The sequence below is a fragment of the Kogia breviceps genome, chromosome 13, assembly GCF_026419965.1.
Source record: "Kogia breviceps isolate mKogBre1 chromosome 13, mKogBre1 haplotype 1, whole genome shotgun sequence".
NCBI lineage: Eukaryota > Metazoa > Chordata > Mammalia > Artiodactyla > Physeteridae > Kogia > Kogia breviceps.
In genome coordinates, this window is record NC_081322.1 from 23,032,396 (window position 1) to 23,054,235 (window position 21,840).

Genomic DNA, 21,840 nt, shown 5'->3' on the forward strand with positions numbered 1-21,840 from the left:
AACACCATACAAAAAACTAAACTCAAAATGGATTAGAGACCTAAATGTAAGACTGGACACTATAAAACTCTTAGAGGAAAACACAGGCAGAACACTCTGACATAAATCACAGCAAGATCTTTTTTGATCCACTTTCTAGAGTAATGGAAATAAAAACAAAAATAAACAAATGAGGCCTAATGAAACTTAAAAGTTTTTGCAAAGCAAAGGAAACTACAAACAAGATGAAAAGACAACCCTCAGAATGGGAAAAAATATTTGCAAATGAATCAATGGACAAAGGAATAATCTCCAAAATATATAAACAACTTATGAAGCTCAATATCAAAAAAATAAACAATGCAAACCAAAATTGGGAAGAAGATCTAAACAGACACTTCTCCAAAGAAGACAGACAGATGGCCAAGAAGCACATGAAAAGCTGCTCAACATCACTAATTATTAGAGAAATGCAAATCAAAACTACAATGAGGTATCACCTCACACCAGTTAGAATGGGCATCATCAGAAAATCTAGAAACAACAAATGCTGGAGAGGATGTGGAGAAAAGGGAACCCTCTTGCACTGTTGGTGGGAATGTAGATTGATACAGCCACTATGGAGAACAGTATAGAGGCTCCTTAAAAAACTAAAAATAGAATTGCCGGGGGCTTCCCTGGTGGCACAGTGGTTGAGAGTCCACCTGCTGATACAGGGGATGTGGGTTCGTGCCCCGGTCCGGGAAGATCTCACATGCCGCGGAGCGGCTGGGCCCGTGAGCCATGGCCACTGAGCCTGTGCATCCGGAGCCTGTGCTCCGCAACGGAAGAGGCCACGACAGTGAGAGGTCCACGTACGGCAAAAAAAAAAAAAAAAAAAAAAAAAAGAATTGCCATATGACCCAGCAATCCCACTACTCGGCATATACCCAGAGAAAACCATAATTCAAAAAGACACATGCACCCCAATGTTCATTGCAGCACTATTTACAATAGTCAGGTCATGGAAACAACCTAAACGCCCATCGACAGACGAACGGATAAAGAAGATGTGGTACATATATGCAATGGAATATTACTCAGCCATAAAAAGGTCATTTGTAGAGACGTGGATGGATCTAGAGACTGTCATACAGAGTGAAGCAAGTGAGAAAGAGAAAAACAAATATCGTGTATTAGCGCATATATGTGGAACCTAGAAAAATGGTACAGATGAACTGTTATGCAGGGTAGAAATGGAGACACAGATGTTGAGAACAAACGTATGGACACCAAGGGGGGAAGTGGTGGGGGTGGGGTGGGGGGTGGGGATGAGATGAATTGGGAGATTGGGATTGACATGTATCCACTAATATGTATAAAATGGATGACTAATAAGAACCTGCTGTATAAAAAAATAAAATAAAATGCAAAAAAAATTAAAATTTTAAAAATCAATGAAATAAAGCAAAAGGTACTCAATAAATCCTTACTGAATGAATGATTATAGACCAAGAGATGAAAAGCATGAATTAATCATTTTTACAAGAAAATATGGTTGAATCTCCTAAACAAGACACAAAAGCACAAACTTTGAGATCTAGTGAGCTGGATTTCATTAAAATGAAAAACTTCTGTGAATCAATAGATATTAATATGGAAAACATATTATTTGCCACATATATAACTAAGAAAGGATTAGAATCCAGAAAAGATAGCTATTAGAAGATTATTCAAACTTGCAATTAAATCACAGAAGAAAAATTCAAACAAGTAAAAATAAACATGAAATATGCTTAACTTCATTAGTAACTGGGAAAGCAAATTAAAACAATCCAACTGGCAAAGATCTTAAAGTCTGATAATACCAACTGTGGTAAAGTGGTACAACTACTTCTGAGGGGAGGTTAACAACACAACAAGAAAGCTGAAGTCACCAATTTAATCAGAATGTCCATGACGTAGGGATGAGGGATTGGCTTTTTAAAACGCTTCCTAGGTGACTGTATCCCAAGAATGAGAATTATCCTAGAGAAACCTGGACATACACACACAATAAAAAGTATATAAAACTGTTCCATGCAATAGTAGTATAACAGCAAAATATGGAAACCCAAATGTCCATTCAAATGGGAAAAAGATAAATTCTGTATATTTATACAATGTAATAAAATACTAATCAAAGTGAGTGAACTAGGGCTTCCCTGGTGGCGCAGTGGTTGAGAGTCCACCTGCTGATGCAGGGGACATGGGTTCGTGCCCCGGTTCGGGAAGATCCCACATAACGTGGAGCGGTTGGGCCCGTGAGCCATGGCCACTGAGCCTGCGCGTCCGGAGCCTGTGCTCCGCAACAGGAGAGGCCACAACAGTGAGAGGCCCGCATAACGCAAAAAAAATAAAAAAATAAAGTGAGTGAACTAAACCTGTATGTATTAACACAAATAAATCTCAACAAAATAAGGTGGACCAAATGTTGGGTACCACAGTGCAGTAGTACAATGACATTTATATAACACTAGAAACACTGCAAAAGAATACATGACATATATCTTATAGATCTACACATAGGTAGTAAAGGTATTAAAAACATTCACGAGAATAATAAACATCAAATTCAGAGTAGAAGCTGCTTCTGGATAAGACAGTCAAGAATGGAATGAGAGAGGTGTGCACAAGAAACTCCTACTAAATCTGTAATGATTTATTCCTTACTGAAAAGAAAGTGGAGTAAAAATGACAATATTAAACTTCAACAAATCTGGAGGCCAGTACATAAGTATGCCTTACATTATTCTCTATATATTTGTGCATGCTGAAATTTTTCGTATTATTTTAAAGAATTAGAAGGCTGTTGTCTCAGGCAAAGCTCCCAGACTAAGAAGTGAACCTGCACTGAACAATATTAAAGCGGAGTTCATTATCAAGAGGCAAAGGAGACAGTGCACCCCCATTCACAAAGAAACAAGGCCAACCCCATCCTTTACATCTTGTTACGGGCCAATGAACATTATTCCAATATCTGTAATGAGAATAAATCAATTCTGGAACACCTTACTTTTGAGGAATATAGTGGTTACAGACAGAACAAAAATAAAACTTGATTTCTGACTGAGTTTCTTAAATTTGAAACTCTGAAATACAGAAATTCAACAAAAAAATGAGATACATACATTGAACTTTTCCAGGAAAAAATCATCTGGATAAATGCAATCCTGAATCTTAATACTGCAATTTAAAATGTATACCCCTAAAAAAGAACTTTTTTAAAGCCTTGTTATAAATCTTCAAAACCTTATAACTTAACACTTTTAATTCCAGAAGTCTTAATTGCTTTCAGTCTGGTTTGAATACTAAGTGATTATGCAATTTGAATAACACATCTAGAGGAATGATTACACCTTTTCATGGATATACACTACTGAAAGAACTTCTTGCACTTACAGAAGTCATCTTGTACTGCCTAAATAAATTAGTCATTCATACTATAATTAAACATTAACAGGAAAACAGATTCTTGATGAGTCTAACATTGTAGGAAATGGGTAGAGAATATAATTCCTATTTTTTTAATCTATTTACAACAGGCAATTTTATATTTTGTTTTCAAGTTTCCTGCATGTACTCATGAATAACATAGTTGTGCCTCCATGTTACACAGTCAACACTCATAGTCAAGTTTCTCTCTGTTTGTTTTTTTTTTAAGTGACAGACTAATAAAATTTGGAGACTTTTTAATCGAGTACAGGATAACTAAAATTGAGAATTTTCCATTTTACAAAATGCCGTCTTATTTTATCACAATTAAACTTTTTTCCTTACTCACTTGAAGTTCCTAAAGAATCCAAAGGCAAAGAAATATACTAAATATTAGGCAATTAAGAGAAAGAAAAGGAGATGTAAAAGTATTAATAAGGTATCAAATGGGTAATTTGAAAGAGTCATCACTCTGCTTTCCTACTATCTCTACGGCAGTAGCAACTTTTTATTTGTTAAAAACTAATTATTATATCAGTGACATTTTTATTTTATAAATTATAAAAGGTACTTACATTGAATTTAATTATGTCGTATATCAAGTATCTAGGAACAGCCTGTCCATTTACTCTGTCAATAATCATTTCCTTTAAAGAGAAAAGAAGGTAAGTTTATTCATACTTTAAGAGCAATTTCTTTAGTTCGATTAAAATATAACATTCACATAGAAAGTACATAAATCATAAATATACAAATCGATGAAGTTTCAAAGTGAACACACTTCTACACGGATCAAATCAACAGACTGTCAGCACCACAAAAAACCCCACCATGAATTTATTCTGCGTTGCAATAAAATCATATGACAATATCGCCTCATATTTTATATTTGAATTACTATTCTACATTTTATGTTTGAATTACTAAGCAACTATTAGGATAAAGAAACTATAAATTTTAAATTTTAAGTATCAGCAACATTTAAAAAATTAATTTTGCTAAATCATTATTGCTTTAAATTCAGCTATATGCCAATTGCTTCAATCATAAAATCTATAGGTATAAATGGTGCCCTTTTTATGGATAAAATCTCCACGTGACCCACACAGTCTTTCTTGGTTCCATATCCCTCTACTATGATCAAAGGGAACAGGGCAAGAGAATATGATATCACATATCACAGCCATTAAGTCAAACGAACTTAAAATCTGCACTCTGACAGAAAAAAGATAAAGGACACTAAAGGATGATTACAGGCATATAATGTAGGATTTTTTTAATTTTTAGTATTTTTTTCTGCCATGTCATGCAGCTTGCAGGATCTTAATAATTCCCTAAAATATTAATTCTTAATAATAGGTTTTAACCTAAAATTATTATTCTTTCCTCATATTCTTCCTTGGAAACTAAGCAGTCTTTTTATTATCTAATTTCATGACAGAATATCCACACACAACCATCTAAAATTACAAAGAACACAATGACAAATATGTTTTCTGGTTTTAAGCAACTATCACCAATTGATTTCTTTCTCAAATATGTATTAGTTAAGCTACAGACATTTACTTATGGTTATCATCTTGAACCCAACAATTGACATAAATCATTTTCATTACTTTAAATTTGTTTACTGAAATATTTTAAGTACTTTTATCTGAGAATTTTATAAGCCAACAAGGTAGTACCAAAACAGGTTTCAATTAATCTTTTCAAAAATGTGTGGATGGAAATTAAGTGGACTTCCAGGTTCAGAGAGCAGACATCACAGAATTTCCCTCCCAAATTACCTGATGAAATGAGTAAATACATATCTTCTTCAAACATTAAAAATAACAAAAAAGAAAGTTTATTACCAGCAAACTAAACCAGTAAAAAGGAATAAACAAACCAGTAAGCTTTAAAACCTGATAGCCATGGAAACTACCAAAATTCTGGTAAAACAAAAAGGGTTCACCTCCAAGCCCACTAAACCCCCAAAAGTCCGACTTGTAAAATGATAAATCATTGATGTCACTATTACATTAAAACATAGAGAAGGAAACTCAGTGGTTATTTTTGTCTTCTTTTTTCCCTCTTCCGATTAAAGAGTAATTAAAATAGCAGAACACTCCTCCTGCCTGAAATGAAGTCTACGGGACTGCGTGCTGAATTGGAGAAACAATCTGAGCATTACTGGAATAAAATATGGCTCCCAACTAGCTGAAGAAAACATTCACCCACAGTTTTTAAAACAGAAGAGAACACAGGGATTCTAACAAAGACCTAGGCTGTGTGGTGGACAAAATATGTGAAGAAATGATCTTCAAGGCACTAGACATCTAGCAACAAAGTACAGTAACTCCTAGGAAACAGTAAATAACTACATGAGCCCTACAACTGTCCCAGCTTACTGGTCGAGGAGAGTTTCCAGGCTTCAATACAGGCAGGGGGAGCCCAGGAAAGCCCAGCAGCCTCCCTGAATTGAGAAAATAGACCAGGTTGTCTAGGGAGACCAATGAGGCTAGAGTTTTCACAGCAGAGGATAGGGCGGGAGAGCGACGTCTGCATATAGACCTCCATGAATATTCAGCAAAGCATGCATGTGAGGAAACTACTCAAGGTCAGGCAAAGAAGCACCCAAAAATCTTAGAGAGAACCATACATGGCACTCAACAAGGTTGGGAATAATGCCTGTTCCCACCAGCCAGATTAAAAAGTCTCATAACTCACAGGGCATTGAATACTCAGAAGGATCTTGTCTCAGTAGTGGAGGATAATTATCCCTAAAGACTCCTCACCTAACAAATCTTAAAAACAAGACTCAAAAGGTACCAACTAGTCCCAAGTAAATTAACTGCATCTCAGAACAAAGCTCAAGAATATTTATAGGAATACAAAAATATTGAGCCCCCAACAAGGTAAAATTCAAAACGTCTGGCAGCCAATCAAAAATTACCAGGTATGCAAAGAGACAAAAATATACAACTCATAAAGAGGAGAAAAAAAATCCATCAAAATAGGCCTAAAACTGTGAGAGATGTTAGAGTTAGCAGGCAAGAATATTCTAACAGTATTCCATATATTCAAAAAGGTAAGTAGAGACACAGAAGACTTTAAAAAGACTCAAATTCAATTTCCGGAGGCGGAAACTACAATGTCCAAGGTGAAAAATACTGTGGTTGGGAGGAACAGTGGTTTAGATGCTGGAGAAGGAGAGATTCATGAACTTGAAGACAGATCAATACAAACTATCCACAATGAGACACAGAAAGAAAAGTTTGTTGTTTTAATGAAAGAACATTAGTAATTCAATCTTCAACAGGTGGAAGGGTAGAAATGCACAAAAACGTTCTACTTTTGATGAAAATTGTAAACCCACAGAAAAAGAGATGCTGAATCCTTTATTATGGGCCCTACCGAAAAAAACCCCAAAATCTACATGTTTGACTTTCCTATCCTCTGTACTTCTCCATATTCCATTGCCTTTATTTGAAGTTCCCAGAAGCCACTCTTCTGCCTACCCATTTGATATTTCCTGAGCCCAAACTATACTCTATGCTCTAAGTGCTGGACAAGTTAAGCACCCAGTCCCTAGCTTCAAGGGGCTCAGAGTAATAGAAAGAGAGGAAAATATTTAAGTAGCTAGGTCAAAGGAAGAGCTACAGTTTTAATGATAGATGGCCAAACAGATAGAATGACCATGTAGCTATCTGTCTAAACCAGGATACTTCTGAGAGTGAAAGAGATGGCTATTAATAACTATACTAAGACAACAAGTATACTCCTTTACTATTTCAGTCAATAAGGGCATATTGTATAAACATAAGAAGAAGGAGTAGTTATTTCTACTTGAAGAGTAAGACAAAGGTTTGATAATAAGGTGAGAAACCCATTAGCTGAATCCTGAAAGATGTGGTGGATATCTTCTAGCAGGATGGTGGACAGGCCAAATGGTATTTAAAAGGCATGGAAAAGGTGGTAAACTATCCAAAGCTCAGTAATAGGTGGGACTTATGCTTTCAAGGGCTCACAGTCAAAGATGATGCTAAAGGCTTAGGCGTGGCCCAGATATAAGGAATATTACATTGCGTGCTTTGGCTTTCATGCTTTAAGCAACGGAGAACCACTGAAGGGGTATTTTGGGTTTTTTTAAAATATAAATTTATTTGTTTTATTTATTTATTTTTGGCTGCATTGGGTCTTTGTTGCTGCATGCGGGCTTTCTCTAGCTGCGGTGAGTGGGGGCTACTCTTTGTTGCGGTGCGCGGGCTTCTCATTGTGGTGGCTTCTCTTGTTGCAGAGCATGGGCTCTAGGCACATGGGCTTCAGTAGTTGTGGCTCTCGTGCTCTAGAGCGCAGGCTCAGTAGTTGTGGTGCACCGGCTTCGTTGTTCCGCAGCATATGGGATCTTCTCAGACCAGGGCTTGAACCAGTGTCCCCTGTTCTGGCAGGTGGATTCTTAACCACACTGTACCACCAGGGAAGCCCCCACTGAAGGGTTTTAATTAAAGGAAGTAATTAACTGTGGAAAACCTGTGGGCCTTCAAAGCTCATCTCAAAGGTAACCCATTCCTTGAAATCCTTTCAGATAAGGCCCACTTGGTTCTAATTATCATAGTTAAGTGATGAAATGTTCCTGAATTAGATAGCAATGGTTGCATAATCTTGCGAATACTAAAAACCACTGACTTATATGCCTTAGAATGGTAAATTATATTTCAACTTTTTCAATAGTTAAATTTTAAAAAGAAAAAGAAATCCTAAAATCAGTTCTTCAGAGTGAAGGAAAATGATGGAACCCCAGATACACAGGATATATTAAACATCAGCTATGTACGTGTTGATTACACACATTCTATAAATACAGGCACAACAAAATGACTAAAAGGAAATACATCAAAATGTTAAAATTTAATCTCTTCTTGATAGTTGAGTTCTATTTTATAACATACAGACTTGCTAAAATTTTAACAATAAGCATGCATATTCCTTTATAAAAAATTAACAGATGAAAAGACATGCCATTTTCCCAAGATTTTTGTTATTAACTTTAATGATTAGCTGTTATATCCTGCTCTTATCCTCAGTATAAAATTGATTGAACTTCACTGATTTGTTTCAAGTGAATTACTGCCGTATTTCTAAACTCCTATTTTCCACATTCTGTGGGTCAAAGAACATAATCTAGAGAACAAAACAAAAGCTTCAACTCTCACATATGACAGCCAGACAATTAGGCAGTTTGAGTTATTCTCGGATTGGAATTTTACAAAAACAATTTGCAAATGAAAATGTAGAAGAAACAGGAAACTACAGAGGACTGTTTTAATTAACTAAGTGGAAAAACAGATATGGCAACTATAATTCTGGTCCAAGTAAACTGACATCATGAATCATACTGCTATTTTAAAACCTCACAAGAGTCTATTATGTTGCTCTCAGTTATCCAAGTTTGGGGTGAAAATAAATAGTACTGCTAAGTTAAATCTGCAGGTGGTTAAGCATCTAATTTTTAAGCATTATTTTCTACCTGGAATGCCCTTGGCCCATGTCCAACAAAAATCTCTTTCTATAGAAATCTTTCCATATCTAATGCCAACTCCTCTATAAACCATCTTTAGTTTCTAACTAGATGTAATTCATTTCTCCTCTAAACCACCAAAGGACTTGTTTTAAATGCCAACTTCAGGTTATCATTTTATTCATTCCCTATCATTCTCTGTCCCAACGCAATGAAGTAAGATGTCTCCCGGGTGAGGCCTTCTCCTCAACCTTCTAAGCAATGTCTGCACTCCTAGTGTGGTACCTGATAAGAATGAAAAACTACACTAAACTTTTGCAAATGCTATAACTTGAGTCTTTGTCTTCCTTTTATTTTATGAATTACAATGCTAAAAAACTGTATCTTAAATAAAATGAAAGTAACAAAAATCAAAATAAATGTTCTTGCTGTTCCCATGAACCAATTACCAGAGCTGCTGTACTAGCAATGCAGATTATGGACAGCACAACTCCAGGGGTGGCCATCACATCAACTACGATAAGAACGGAACACCTTGGAGATGTGCAGCAGCAATACTTCCAACCTTATGCAGTGGCTCTGTCAACCACAAGGGGGTATGTGTGTGCACATGCAGCATGCGTGCGCGCACACGCACAAATGTGTTAAAAAGTTTATGCATATATGTCAATATTTCACCACGCACACCGTCACAGGAATGAAAATGTATAATACTAGTAGCCTCACAGAGTGCACAGTATAGACAATTCTGTGAATCTATAGTTACTCTTTGCTCAGTCTCCGTTTAACACTCAGTCTCAATCAACTATACTACCTTCTTTCCTTCTTTCTAATCCTTATATCCAGCTCAGTCAACCTCTCCCTGGACTCCTGTCGTCACTCTTTAGGACCCATCTAAAATTTTCCTTGATCTCATGTCCACTGCTCTTCTCCACACAACCTCAAACTCTCACTCTCTCTAGGTCACATCCTGAACCTTCTCATCACCCAAAACTATACCTCAGAAGTGGCTGATTCAAACATCTCATTCTCCAATCACAGTCTTCCATCTTCTGGCTTGCACACTCCAATATTTACCTGGTAAATTTTTTAAAAAGCACATGGGATGGGGGCAAAAAGCATTCAGGTCACTTGGAAAATGGTACTCCCTCTGTTAAACAAATAAATACATATTTTATGCATGTTGCTTTCATTAGGGTAATTCTATCATTGAGAGTTTAAATGAACATTCACAAGCTACTCACTATTTTCCCAATATCATTCATATAAATCTGAAACACAGAAGCAAATTTTATCTTAAGACAGGAAGCATTCTCATACAAATTCCAGAGACTATTAGCCAGATATAATTCAATCTGCCTTGTGAAAAAGGTTCAATACTGAAAAAATGAATAAATATTAAAGAACATGAGTAGTATCCCTGTAGAAAAGAAACTTACAGTTGTGGGAAGTCGTAAGAAAGATGTAGAGTCCCTTTTCCCTCCAAAGAAAAATAGTGAAGGTGTGGCAAAGAGATAAACCACACAACCAAACACAGCAAACAGAAAGGTAAATGGTCTGGAGATAAGCCTACCAGAGATCATTCTGCAGAGAAAAACACAAGCTTCTTCTTCTACAGATTTGCACATAAAGTGTAACATACTAATTCAGCCTAATTTCTCAAATAGCCTTGTTCACCCGAAAGCTAAATAAAGAGAGCAAAATCTAAGTGACAAACTTCAGAATAACCAAGAGATTGGATATCCTTGCACTATCAGACATTAAATTGTATGCTAAAGATACAGCCTGTATCACAACCTAAAACTACCACGGGAAGACCAAAATATTAATGGAATGGGAAAGCAAATCAAGAAACAAACAATGATATAAGGGAATCCCATATACAATAAAAATGATATATCTAATTAAAAAGGAAAAATACATTAGCAGACTGGTGCTGAGGAAACAGTTTAGACATTTGGAAATAAATAAAACTGTATCCCTATCTTACTCCTTTTACCAAAATGTATCATGGATAGATCAAATATTTAAATATGTAAATGAAACCATAAAAGTATTCGAAGGAAAAACAGGGGACTATTATAATAATTCTGAAGTAAAAATATCTCTTTCTTAAACTGACACAAAAGCTAAATATTGAAAACCAAGGTGTTTAAACTTAATCTTCACAACAGCACCAAAACCTAAGTATTGTTATTAGCCTAACTTCACTACTGATGAGGAAACTGAGTAAACGATATTAGGGCCCTCAAACAATAACTCATGGAGCCAATAAGACACCATCAGTTAGAGTCAGGGCTCTTAACCACTATGCTATACCGTCTCCTAAAATGAAAAAGTCATTTAAAATTAGAAGATTTTAAATTTTCAAAAGCCAGTGTTTAAGACAGCGCATAGATCCCTTACAAATGGATGGCTGAACTGTACATGTGTTCAAACTTTCTGGAAAGGGCTTCCCTGGTGGCGCAGTTGTTGAGAATCCGCCTGCTGATGCAGGGGACACGGGTTCGTGCCCCAGTCCGGGACGATCCCACATGCCGCGGAGTGGCTGGGCCCGTGAGCCATGGCCAGTGATCCCGTGCATCCGGAGCCTGTGCTCCGCAACAGGAGAGGCCACAACAGTGAGAGGCCCGCATACTGCAAAAAAAACAAAAACAAAAACAAAACAAAACAAAACAAAACAAAAAAACTTTCTGGAAAGAAGGGCGGCAATTATACATGTCAATGTTTAAAATGGGTAGTGCCCTCAAATCCAGCATAGTGAACACAGTACAGTGTATCAGGTTACTATCCCTGCCTTGGGAGGACTACGCCTCTTGTACTCCAAGTGGTACTGCCACCAATGAGTTCCTGGTCTCCACTGTCTCTCTTCCTTGGATATATATATAACTCAGGCAAGGCCCTCTGGAATCGTCCCTGGGATTGATATATGGATATTGGGAGAAAAAAGTTCCCTTTCTGCTTGGGTTGCAAGGCAACTTGTCTCCCACATGGAAAGAGCATTCATGCAGAGTGAGAACAGACAGACAAGTAAGCAAAGAAGAGAGAGAAAGACAGCATGGCCAATATCACTTGAGTCCCCAGATCCAGCCTGAAGCAAGCCGAAACCTAATTATTTGTGCCAATTTAGTTCTTTTTTCCTCAGTTACTTTAAGTAGAATCTCACTTCTAAGAATCTTAATTATAAAACTGCACAACTGTGAAAGAAAAAGGTATAAGGATATGCATACAAGTACATCTTACAATACAAAAAATCCAAATGTCCACCAAAAGAGGGCTAGCTAAACTAATTACAGAATTGTCAAACTTGCCTAATTAAAATCACTTGGGCACTTATTAAAAATAAAGATAACTTGACCCCTGGGAGAGTCTAATTCACTAGGTCTAGGATAGGCTACTGGGATAGGCCATATTTTTTTTTATTTTATTTATTTATTTTTTTGCGGGACGTGGGCCTCTCACTGTTGTGGCCTCTCCTGTTGCGGAGCACAGGCTCCGGACGCGCAGGTTCAGCGGCCATGGCTCACGGGCGTAGCCGCTCCGCGGCATATGGGATCTTCCTGGACCGGGGCACGAACCCATGTCCCCTGCAGCGGCAGGCAGACTCTCAACAACTGTGCCACCAGGAAAGCCCGGCCATATTTTTAACAAGCATCCCCTATAATTTTCATAAGCAAGATAGTCTGGAAACCTTAAATTACAGTGTTTACATATACAGTGGTCTATCATTCAGACTTTTATGTGAAAAAGGTCCAAAACACATTGCTAAGTGAAAACAACACAAATTACAAAACAGATGTAACATTTAAATCTTTTCATGCAAAATTATGTAACTATCCACGTGGGTACATATTTGAACAAAGTACTCATTTTCAGCCAGAGCAGAGGTACCTGTACTGAGAATCTTACTGGGACTTGAAGGGGTCCCAACCTCCCAAAAGATTCTGATAGACATTCTGTTTAAGAACCTATGCTCTGAGTTACTGTTACTAATATGAATGTGAATCCTTCAGGAGCAGATGTAAGATTGAATGTTCTGGCACAGAGAATAATCTGGAATAATGTTCATCAAAATGATAACAGAAGTTACTCCAATAGTAGGAGTTCAGGTGATTTTTACCAGCCTTTTTGTAACGTTCTGTATTATTTTAATTTTTATTTACAATGAACCAATGCATTTAGAATCGGGGAGAAGAAAGCTATCTGCACAGGAGAAAGTTAAAATATTTTTAAACAAGTAATTTTATGATTATTAAATATAGATTTTCTGAATGGGAAAATTCTTATCAGCTTTCAAAATTCAAATGTAAAAGTACAAGTGGCTGCTTTCAAAGACAACGATCCTCTTTCAACAAGAACTATTAGTCCATATAGCTAAAGAGCCAAGGAGAAATGTGATATGTCATATCACTCAATTAAAATTCTACTGACAAATCTGGGACAACATTAAACACACCAACATTCGAATTATAGGGGTCCCAGAAGAAGAACAGAAAAACAAAGGGACTGAGAAAATATTTGAAGAGATTATAGTTGAAAACGTCCCTAATATGGGAAAGGAAATAGTTAATCAAGTCCAGGAAGCACAGAGAGTCCCATACAGGATAAATCCAAGGAGAAACACGCCAAGACACATACTAATCAAAATATCAAATATTAAATACAAAGAAAACATATTAAAAGCAGCAAGGGAAAAACAACAAATAACACACAAGGGAATCCCCATTAGGTTAATAGCTGATCTTTAAGCAGAAACTCTGCAAGCCAGAAGGGAGTGGTAGGACATACTTAAAGTGATGAAGGAGAAAAACCTACAACTAAGATTACTCTACCCAGAAAGGATCTCATTCAGATTTGATGGAGAATTTAAAACCTTTACAGACAAGCAAAAGCTGAGAGAGTTCAGCACCACCAAACCAGCTTTACAACAAATGTTAAAGAACTTCTCTAGGCAAGAAACACAAGAGAAGGAAAAGACCTAAAATAACAAACCCAAAACAATTAAGAAAATGGGAATAAGAACATATATATCGATAATTACCTTAAATGTAAATGGATTATATGCTCCCACCAAGACACAGACTGGCTGAATGGACACAAAAACAAGACCCAAATATATGCTATCTACAAGAGACCTGCTTCAGACCTAGGGACACATACAGACTGAAAGTGAGTGGATGGAAAAAGATATTCCATGCAAATGGAAATCAAAAGAAAGCTAGAGTAGCAATTCTCATATCAGACAAAATAGACTTTAAAATAAAGACTATTACAAAAGACAAAGAAGGGCACTACATAATGATCAAGGGATTGATCCAAGGAGATATAACAATTGTAAATATTTATGCACCCAACATAGGAACACCTCAATACATAAGGCAAATACTAACAGCCATAAAAGGGGAAATTGACAGTAACACATTCATAGTAGGGGACTTTAACACCCCACTTTCACCAATGGACAGATCATCCAAAATGAAAATAAATAAATAAACACAAGCTTTAAGTGATACATTAAACAAGATGGACTTCATTGATACTTATAGGACATTCCATACAAAAACAACAGAATACACTTTTTCTTAAGTGCTTGTGGAACATTCTCCAGGATAGATCATATCTTGGGTCACAAATCTAGCCTTGGTAAATTTAAGAAAATTGAAATCATATCAAGTATCTTTTCCGACCACAATGCTATGAGACTAGATATCAATTACAGGAAAAGCTCTGTAAAAAATACAAACACATGGAGGCTAAACAATACACTGCTTAATAACGAAGGGATCACTGAAGAAATCAAAGAGGAAATCAAAAAATACCTAGAAACAAATGACAACGGAGATACAATGACCCAAAACCTATGGGATGCAGCAAAAGCAAATCTAAGAGGGAAGTTAATAGCAATACAATCCTACCTTAAGAAAGAGGAAACATCTCAAATAAACAACCTAACCTTGCACCTAAAGCAATTAAAGAAGAACAAAAAAACCCCAAATTTACCAGAAGGAAAGAAATCATAAAGATCAGATCAGAAATAAATGAAAAAGAAATGAAGGAAACAATAGCAAAGATCAATAAAACTAAAAGGTGGTTCTTTAAGAAGATAAACAAAATTGATAAACCATTAGCCAAACTCATCAAGAAAAATTGGGAGAACACTCAAATCAATAGAATTAGAAATGAAAAAGGAGACGTAACAACTGACACTGCAGAAATACAAAAGATCATGAGAGATTACTACAAGCAACCCTATGCCAATAAAATGGACAACCTGGAAGAAATGGACAAATTCTTAGAAATGTACAACCTCCCAAGACTGAACCAGGAAGAAATAGAAAATATGAACACACCAATCACAAGCACTGAAATTGAGACTGTGATTAAAAATCTTCCAACAATGGGCTTCCCTGGTGGCGCAGTGGTTGAGAATCCGCCTGCCGATGCAGGGGACACGGGTTCGTGCCCTGGTCCGGGAAGATCCCACATGCCGCGGAGCAACTAAGCCCGTGAGCCATGGCCGCTAGGCCTGCGCGTCCGGAGCCTGTGTTCTGCAATGGGAGAGGCCACAACAGTGAGAGGCCCGCATACCGCAAAAAAAAAAAAAAAAAAAAAAAAAAAATCTTCCAACAAACAAAAGCCCAGGACCAGATGGCTTCACAGGCAAACTCTATCAAACATTTAGAGAAGAGCTAACACCTATCCTTCTCAAACTCTTCCAAAATATAGCAGAGGGAGGAACACTCCCAAACACATTCTACTAAGCCACCATCATCCTGATACAAAAACCAGACAAAGACGTCACAAAGAAGGAAAACTACAGGCCAATATCACTGATGAACACAGATGCAAAAATCCTCAACAAAATAATAGCAAACAGAATCCAACAGCACATTAAAAGGAACATACACCATGATCAAGTGGGGTTTATTCCAGGAATGCAAGGATTCTTCAATATACACAAATCAATCAATGTAATACAACATATTAACAAATTGAAGGAGAAAAACCATATGATCAACTCAATAGATGCAGAGAAAGCTTTCAACAAAATTCAACACCCATTTATGATAAAAACCCTGCAGAAAAGGCTTCCCTAGTGGCGCAGTGGTTGAGACTATGCCTGCCGATGCAGGGGACGCAGGTTCGTGCCCCGGTCCGGGAAGATCCCACATGTCACGGAGCGGCTGGGCCCGTGAGCCGTGGCCACTGAGCCTGCGCGTCCGGAGCCTGTGCTCCGCAACGGGAGAGGCCACAACAGTGAGAGGCCCACGTACCACAAAAAAAAAAAAAAAAAAAAAAAAAACCCTGCAGAAAGTAGGCATAGAGGGAACTTTCCTCAACATAATAAAGGCCATATATGACAAATCCACAGCCAACATCGTACTCAATGGTGAAAAACTGATACCATTTCCACAAAGATCAGGAACAAGACAAGGTCGCCCACTCTCACCACTATTATTCAACATAGTTTTTGAAGTTTTAGCCACAGCAATCAGAGAAGAAAAGGAAATACAAGGAATCCAAATCGGAAAAGAAGAAGTAAAGCTGTCACTGTTTGCAGATGACATGATACTATACATAGAGAATCCTAAAGATGCCACCAGAAAACTACTAGAGCTAATCAATGAATTTGGCAAAGTAGCAGGATACAAAATTAATGCACAGAAATCTCTGGCATTCCTATACACTAATTATGGAAAATCTGAAAGTGAAATTAAGAAAATACTCCCATTTACCACTGCAACAAAAAGAATAAAATATCTAGGAATAAACCTATCTAAGGAGATAAAAGACCTGTATGCAGAAAATTATAAGACACTGATGAAAGAAATTAAAGATGATATAAATAGATGGAGAGAAATACCATGTTCTTGGATTGGAAGAATCAACATTGTGAAAATGACTCTACTACCCAAAGCAATATACAGATTCATCGCAATCCCTATCAAACTACCACTGGCATTTTTCACAGAACTAGAACAAAAAATTTCACAATTTGTATGGAAACACAAAAGACCCCGAATAGCCAAAGCAATCTTGAGAACGAAAAACGGAGATGGAGGAATCAGGCTCCCTGACTTCAGACTATACTACAAAGCTAAAGTAATCAAGACAGTATGGTACTGGGACAAAAGCAGAAATATAGATCAATGGAACAGGACAGAAAGCCCAGAGATAAACCCACACACATATGGTCACCTTATCTTTGATAAAGGAGGCAGGAATGTACAGTGGAGAAAGGACAGTCTCTTCAATAAGTGGTGCTGGGAAAACTGGACAGGTACATGTAAAAGTATGAGATTAGAATACTCCCTAACACCATACACAAAAATAAGCTCAAAATGGATTAAAGACCTAAATGTAAGGCCAGAAATTATCAAACTCTTAGAGGAAAACATAGGTAGAACACTCTATGACATACATCACAGCAAGATCCTTTTTGACCCACCTCCTAGAGAAATGGAAATAAAAACAAAAATAAACAAATGGGACCTAATGAAACTTAAAAGCTTTTGCATAGCAAAGGAAACCATAAACAAGACCAAAAGACAACCCTCAAAATGCGAGAAAATATTTGCAAATGAAGCAACTGATAAAGGATTAATCTCTAAAATTTACAAGCAGCTCATGCAGCTCAAAAACAAAAAAACAAAAAACCGAATCCAAAAATGGGCAGAAGATCTAAATAGACATTTCTCTAAAGAAGATATACAGATTGCCAACAAACACATGAAAGAATGCTCAACATCATTACTCATTAGAGAAATGCAAATAAAAACTACAAAGAGATATCATCTCACACTGGTCAGAATGGCCATCATCAAAAAATCTAGAAACAATAAATGCTGGAGAGGGTGTGAAGAAAAGGGAAACCTCTTGCACTGCTGGTGGGAATGTGAATTGGTACAGCCACTATGGAGAACAGCATGGAGTTTCCTTAAAAAACTACAAATAGAACTACCATATGACCCAGCAATCCCACTACTGGGCATATACCCTGAGAAAACCATAATTCAAAAAGAGTCATGTACCAAAATGTTCATTGCAGCTCTATTTACAATAGCCAGGAGATGGAAGCAACCTAAGTGTCCATCATCGCATGAATGGATAAAGAAGATGTGGTACATATATACAATGGAATATTACACAGCCATAAAAAGAAACGAAATTGAGTTATTTGTAGTGGAGTGGATGGACCTAGAGTCTGTCATACAGAGTGAAGTAAGTCAGAAAGAGAAAGACAAATACCGTATGCTAACACACATATATGGAATCTAAGAAAAAAAAATGTCATGAAGAGCCTAGGGGTAAGACGGGAATAAAGACACAGACCTACTAGAGAATGGACTTGAGGATATGGGGAGCGTGAAGGGTAAGCTGTGACAAAGTGAGAGAGTGGCATGAACATATATACACTACCAAACGTAAAATGGATAGCTAGTGGGAAGCAGCCACATAGCACAGGGAGATCAGCTCGGTGCTTTGTGACCACCTAGAGGGGTGGGATAGGGAGGGTGGGAGGGAGGGAGATGCAAGAGGGAAGAGATATGGGAACATATGTATATGTATAACTGATTCACTTTGTTATAAAGCAGAAACTAACACACCAGTGTAAAGCAATTATACTCCAATAAAGATGTTAAAAAAAATTTAAAAATAAATAAAAATTTAAAATTTGACTGACAAGTAAAACAATAAAATGAGTTTTTCAATAAGAATTTTTTTCAATCACAAAGAACAAAAAAATTAAGATTTAATTTTGTTCACTTATTCTGTATCTAAGACAATGATCAAGTGACAGTAAGTGCAGGTAAGAGATAAATGGAATTTAACATCTTAACAAAAACTAGATTCAATTTTTTAACTGTCAATTATACACCAATAAAAAAAACTTTTTAAGAAAATTGGATCTGATTCTAAATTTCCTGTTTAATTATTTAAATTACACATTTACTTGCACAAGAAAGAAAAACAGCAATGTTTGATTTTTTTTTAAAAGAAGATAAAATATGACTTACCCCATCTAGGAGAGTATTTGATAAATGCATGCAGAGATCTTTACGAAATGGAAATTCCAGATTTGAAACATGAAACACTGAATTATCTCTATCAATCATAAAAACTTCATTTGTGCCATCAATCAACATCATATACCTTAAATGAAACATCAAAAAGATAATATTAACAGTAAAATTCAAGAATAGAGTCGTAAGAAATAACAGTTGAATTGTTTTTCCTTAGACTTACAATAGCTGCCTGGAATAATGTTCACCAGAGTCCCCCCTCCACCATCATTCAGAATTAAGTACGACAAATAACAAATTCTTTTTTAAAGACGTTTTTGTTTCCTATAAAAAACATAGGGTATAGAGAAATCAAAGCTTTTTATGGAAACAATGTGATGTTCAAGAGCAACCTTATAACCCATCTTAGGAGAGAACGGTTCTCTAATTTTTATTAGATCTTAAACATCAAAGTTTACAAAACACACAAACACAAATATATGTAATTACAGAATTTTATTGGCCCAACAACTATACAAATTAAGGGTTACTCTCTCCACTTTGCATTAAAAAATAAAAAAGGGGGGCTTCCCTGGTGGCGCAGTGGTTGAGAATCCGCCTGCCGATGCGGGGGACGCGGGTTCGTGCCCCGGTCCGGGAAGATCCCACATGCCGCAGAGCGGCTGGGCCCGTGAGCCATGGCCGCTGAGCCTGCGCGTCCGGAGCCTGTGCTCCGCAATGGGAGAGGCCACAACAGTGAGAGGCCCGCGTACCGAAAAAAATTAAAAAAATAAAAAATAAAAAAGAGATTTGCCAATGGCAAGACATCAAAGTATCCAATGTTCCTTCTACCACACAACAGTGAGCAGAACAGCTAACCCCTCTCTTTGAATTAATGTGATGATATAACCAGATACCACCATTTCAGGTACAACTCTCATTCATTACTATAAAATTAAAATATTTTTTAACACAAGCTCATGAGAATTTTTATTAGCCAATCAATATATGGGGGAATTTATATATTTTAAAATGTGTCATCCTTCAAATGGCCGAGTTACTATCACTGATTCCCAATTATTTGATCATCAAGAACAGAGCTCTACTGCACACCATATATAAAAATAAAGTCCAGATAAATTCAAGTCAAGGAAATTACAGACCAACAGGCTATACTACCAAACAGATAAGAGCAAGATTTGGGATGAAAATGGAGACCATACCCAGGTACCAAACTCTTCAAAGAATGAGAGAAATCTGACAGCAATAAATTAGAAAGTTAAAAGTCATGAGCCTCAAAGGAACAGAAGAATCACTGTGTGGTTTTGTTTGTTGTTAAATGAAACACTGGAAGACTAATAGTCTGGATGTACCACTGAGAATGGAGGAGAATGCGGACCATCTGCCTAATTTCCTACCCATGAGGTAGGTCAGAAAAAAAAAAAAAAGCAGCACCTCAAAGACGGCGCTAAATCAACTTAAGGCTGCGGGACAGAAGAAACGTTCAAAAAAGAGATGGAAGCAAACGTAGTACATGGCGGCTAATATAGAGAACAATTTGTTTCTCATAAACAAGTGTTCTAAAAAACAGAGAGACATAGTTCGGGACAGACAAGGAGAAATGGGAGGGCTGATTAAGGTAACAGAAGTGTGTGACAACAGGCTGAAGAGCAGCAAGGCAGGCCAAAGGGGCTGACATTTGGGGACTGGATTGGAAGCATGCTGTTACTAGTGTTTTCAAAATAATTAGTCGTAGCAGGCCCCTGGAGAGGAGGCGAAGGACTCGGGCCCTTGCAATGTATTGAAAGAGCTGTATCCTTAGGAAATGGGGATTGTGAAGACTCAGGTTGCACTTGGAAAAAGGAAATCAGCCTCAGTCTGGACTGACTGTGCATCTGAGAAAGTCAGACCAACTGCCAGGCCAGCAGGTTGGCAGACAACAGGAATATTTAGTTCCCAAAGCTCTACTGCACATGCTTTCCAAAAGCGACAAATCCTAGTAGATAAGGAGAGTCTAGTCTTCTTGAAGAAGTCAACCTTGCCCTGTGTGGTGTTTCAAAGAGAATTCAAATCAACATAAGAAGAGGGCAAATAAGGACTTCCTTGGCGGTCCCGTGTTTGAGACTCTGCACTTCTACTGCAGGGGACATGGGTTCGATCCCTGGTTGGGGAACTAAGATCCTGCATGCCGTGCTGACTGGCCAAAAAAAAAAGAAAGAATAGGCCAAATAAAAAGCCTTGTGATACCTTCTGCAAAAATGGTACTGAAGACACAATCCATCATGTTGTTTAAGGACCTAGGTCAGCATTTTGCAAAGCTTATTATTTACTTTTAGGATTTCATGGCAAAATAAATTAGGGAAACACTATATCTTTCTCTGGAAAAGTCAAGATACATATCAGGAACATTTAAGGTTGTAAGAAGACATGTAAGGAGTAACTTAGTTTTCCTGGGTCTCTCCCATGTACATAGGAGGTATACATGTTATTAAACTTTTTCTCCAGTTAAAAAAAAAAGTCTGTTTATCTTATTTAGCCCATTATTTCCTAAACTTAATCCTGATATCTGTTAATATCCGGCAGAATTAGTATTCTTTTCTTTTTTTTTTAATTTAATTTAATTTGGGGGGGGTTGGGGGGGCTGCATTGGGTCTTCGTTGCTGCGCGCAGGCTTTCTCTAGTTGCAGCGAGCGGGGGCTACTCTTCGTTGCAGTGCACAGGCTTCTCATTGCAGTGGCTTCTCTTGTTGTGGAGCATGGGCTCTAGGCGCACAGGCTTCCATATTTGTGGTGCACAGGCTCAGTAGTCATGGCTCGCGGGCTCTAGAGTGCAGGCTCAGAAGTTGTGGCACACGGGCTTAGTTGCTCCGCGGCATGTGGGATCTTCCCGGACCAGGGCTCGAAC

General features: G+C 37.3%; 1 protein-coding gene across 1 annotated transcript in view; it reads right to left on the reverse strand.

The window, feature by feature from the left end:
• Positions 1 to 21,840, reverse strand: part of RNGTT (RNA guanylyltransferase and 5'-phosphatase) — a 243,626-nt gene that overhangs the window by 150,795 nt on the left and 70,991 nt on the right. The window contains exons 9-10 of the mRNA XM_059083231.2: positions 18,952 to 19,087; positions 4,008 to 4,079 (exon numbers count right to left, since the gene is read on the reverse strand). Of these exons, the coding sequence (XP_058939214.1) occupies positions 4,008 to 4,079; positions 18,952 to 19,087 (208 nt within the window). The remainder of the gene's footprint in view (positions 1 to 4,007; positions 4,080 to 18,951; positions 19,088 to 21,840) is intronic.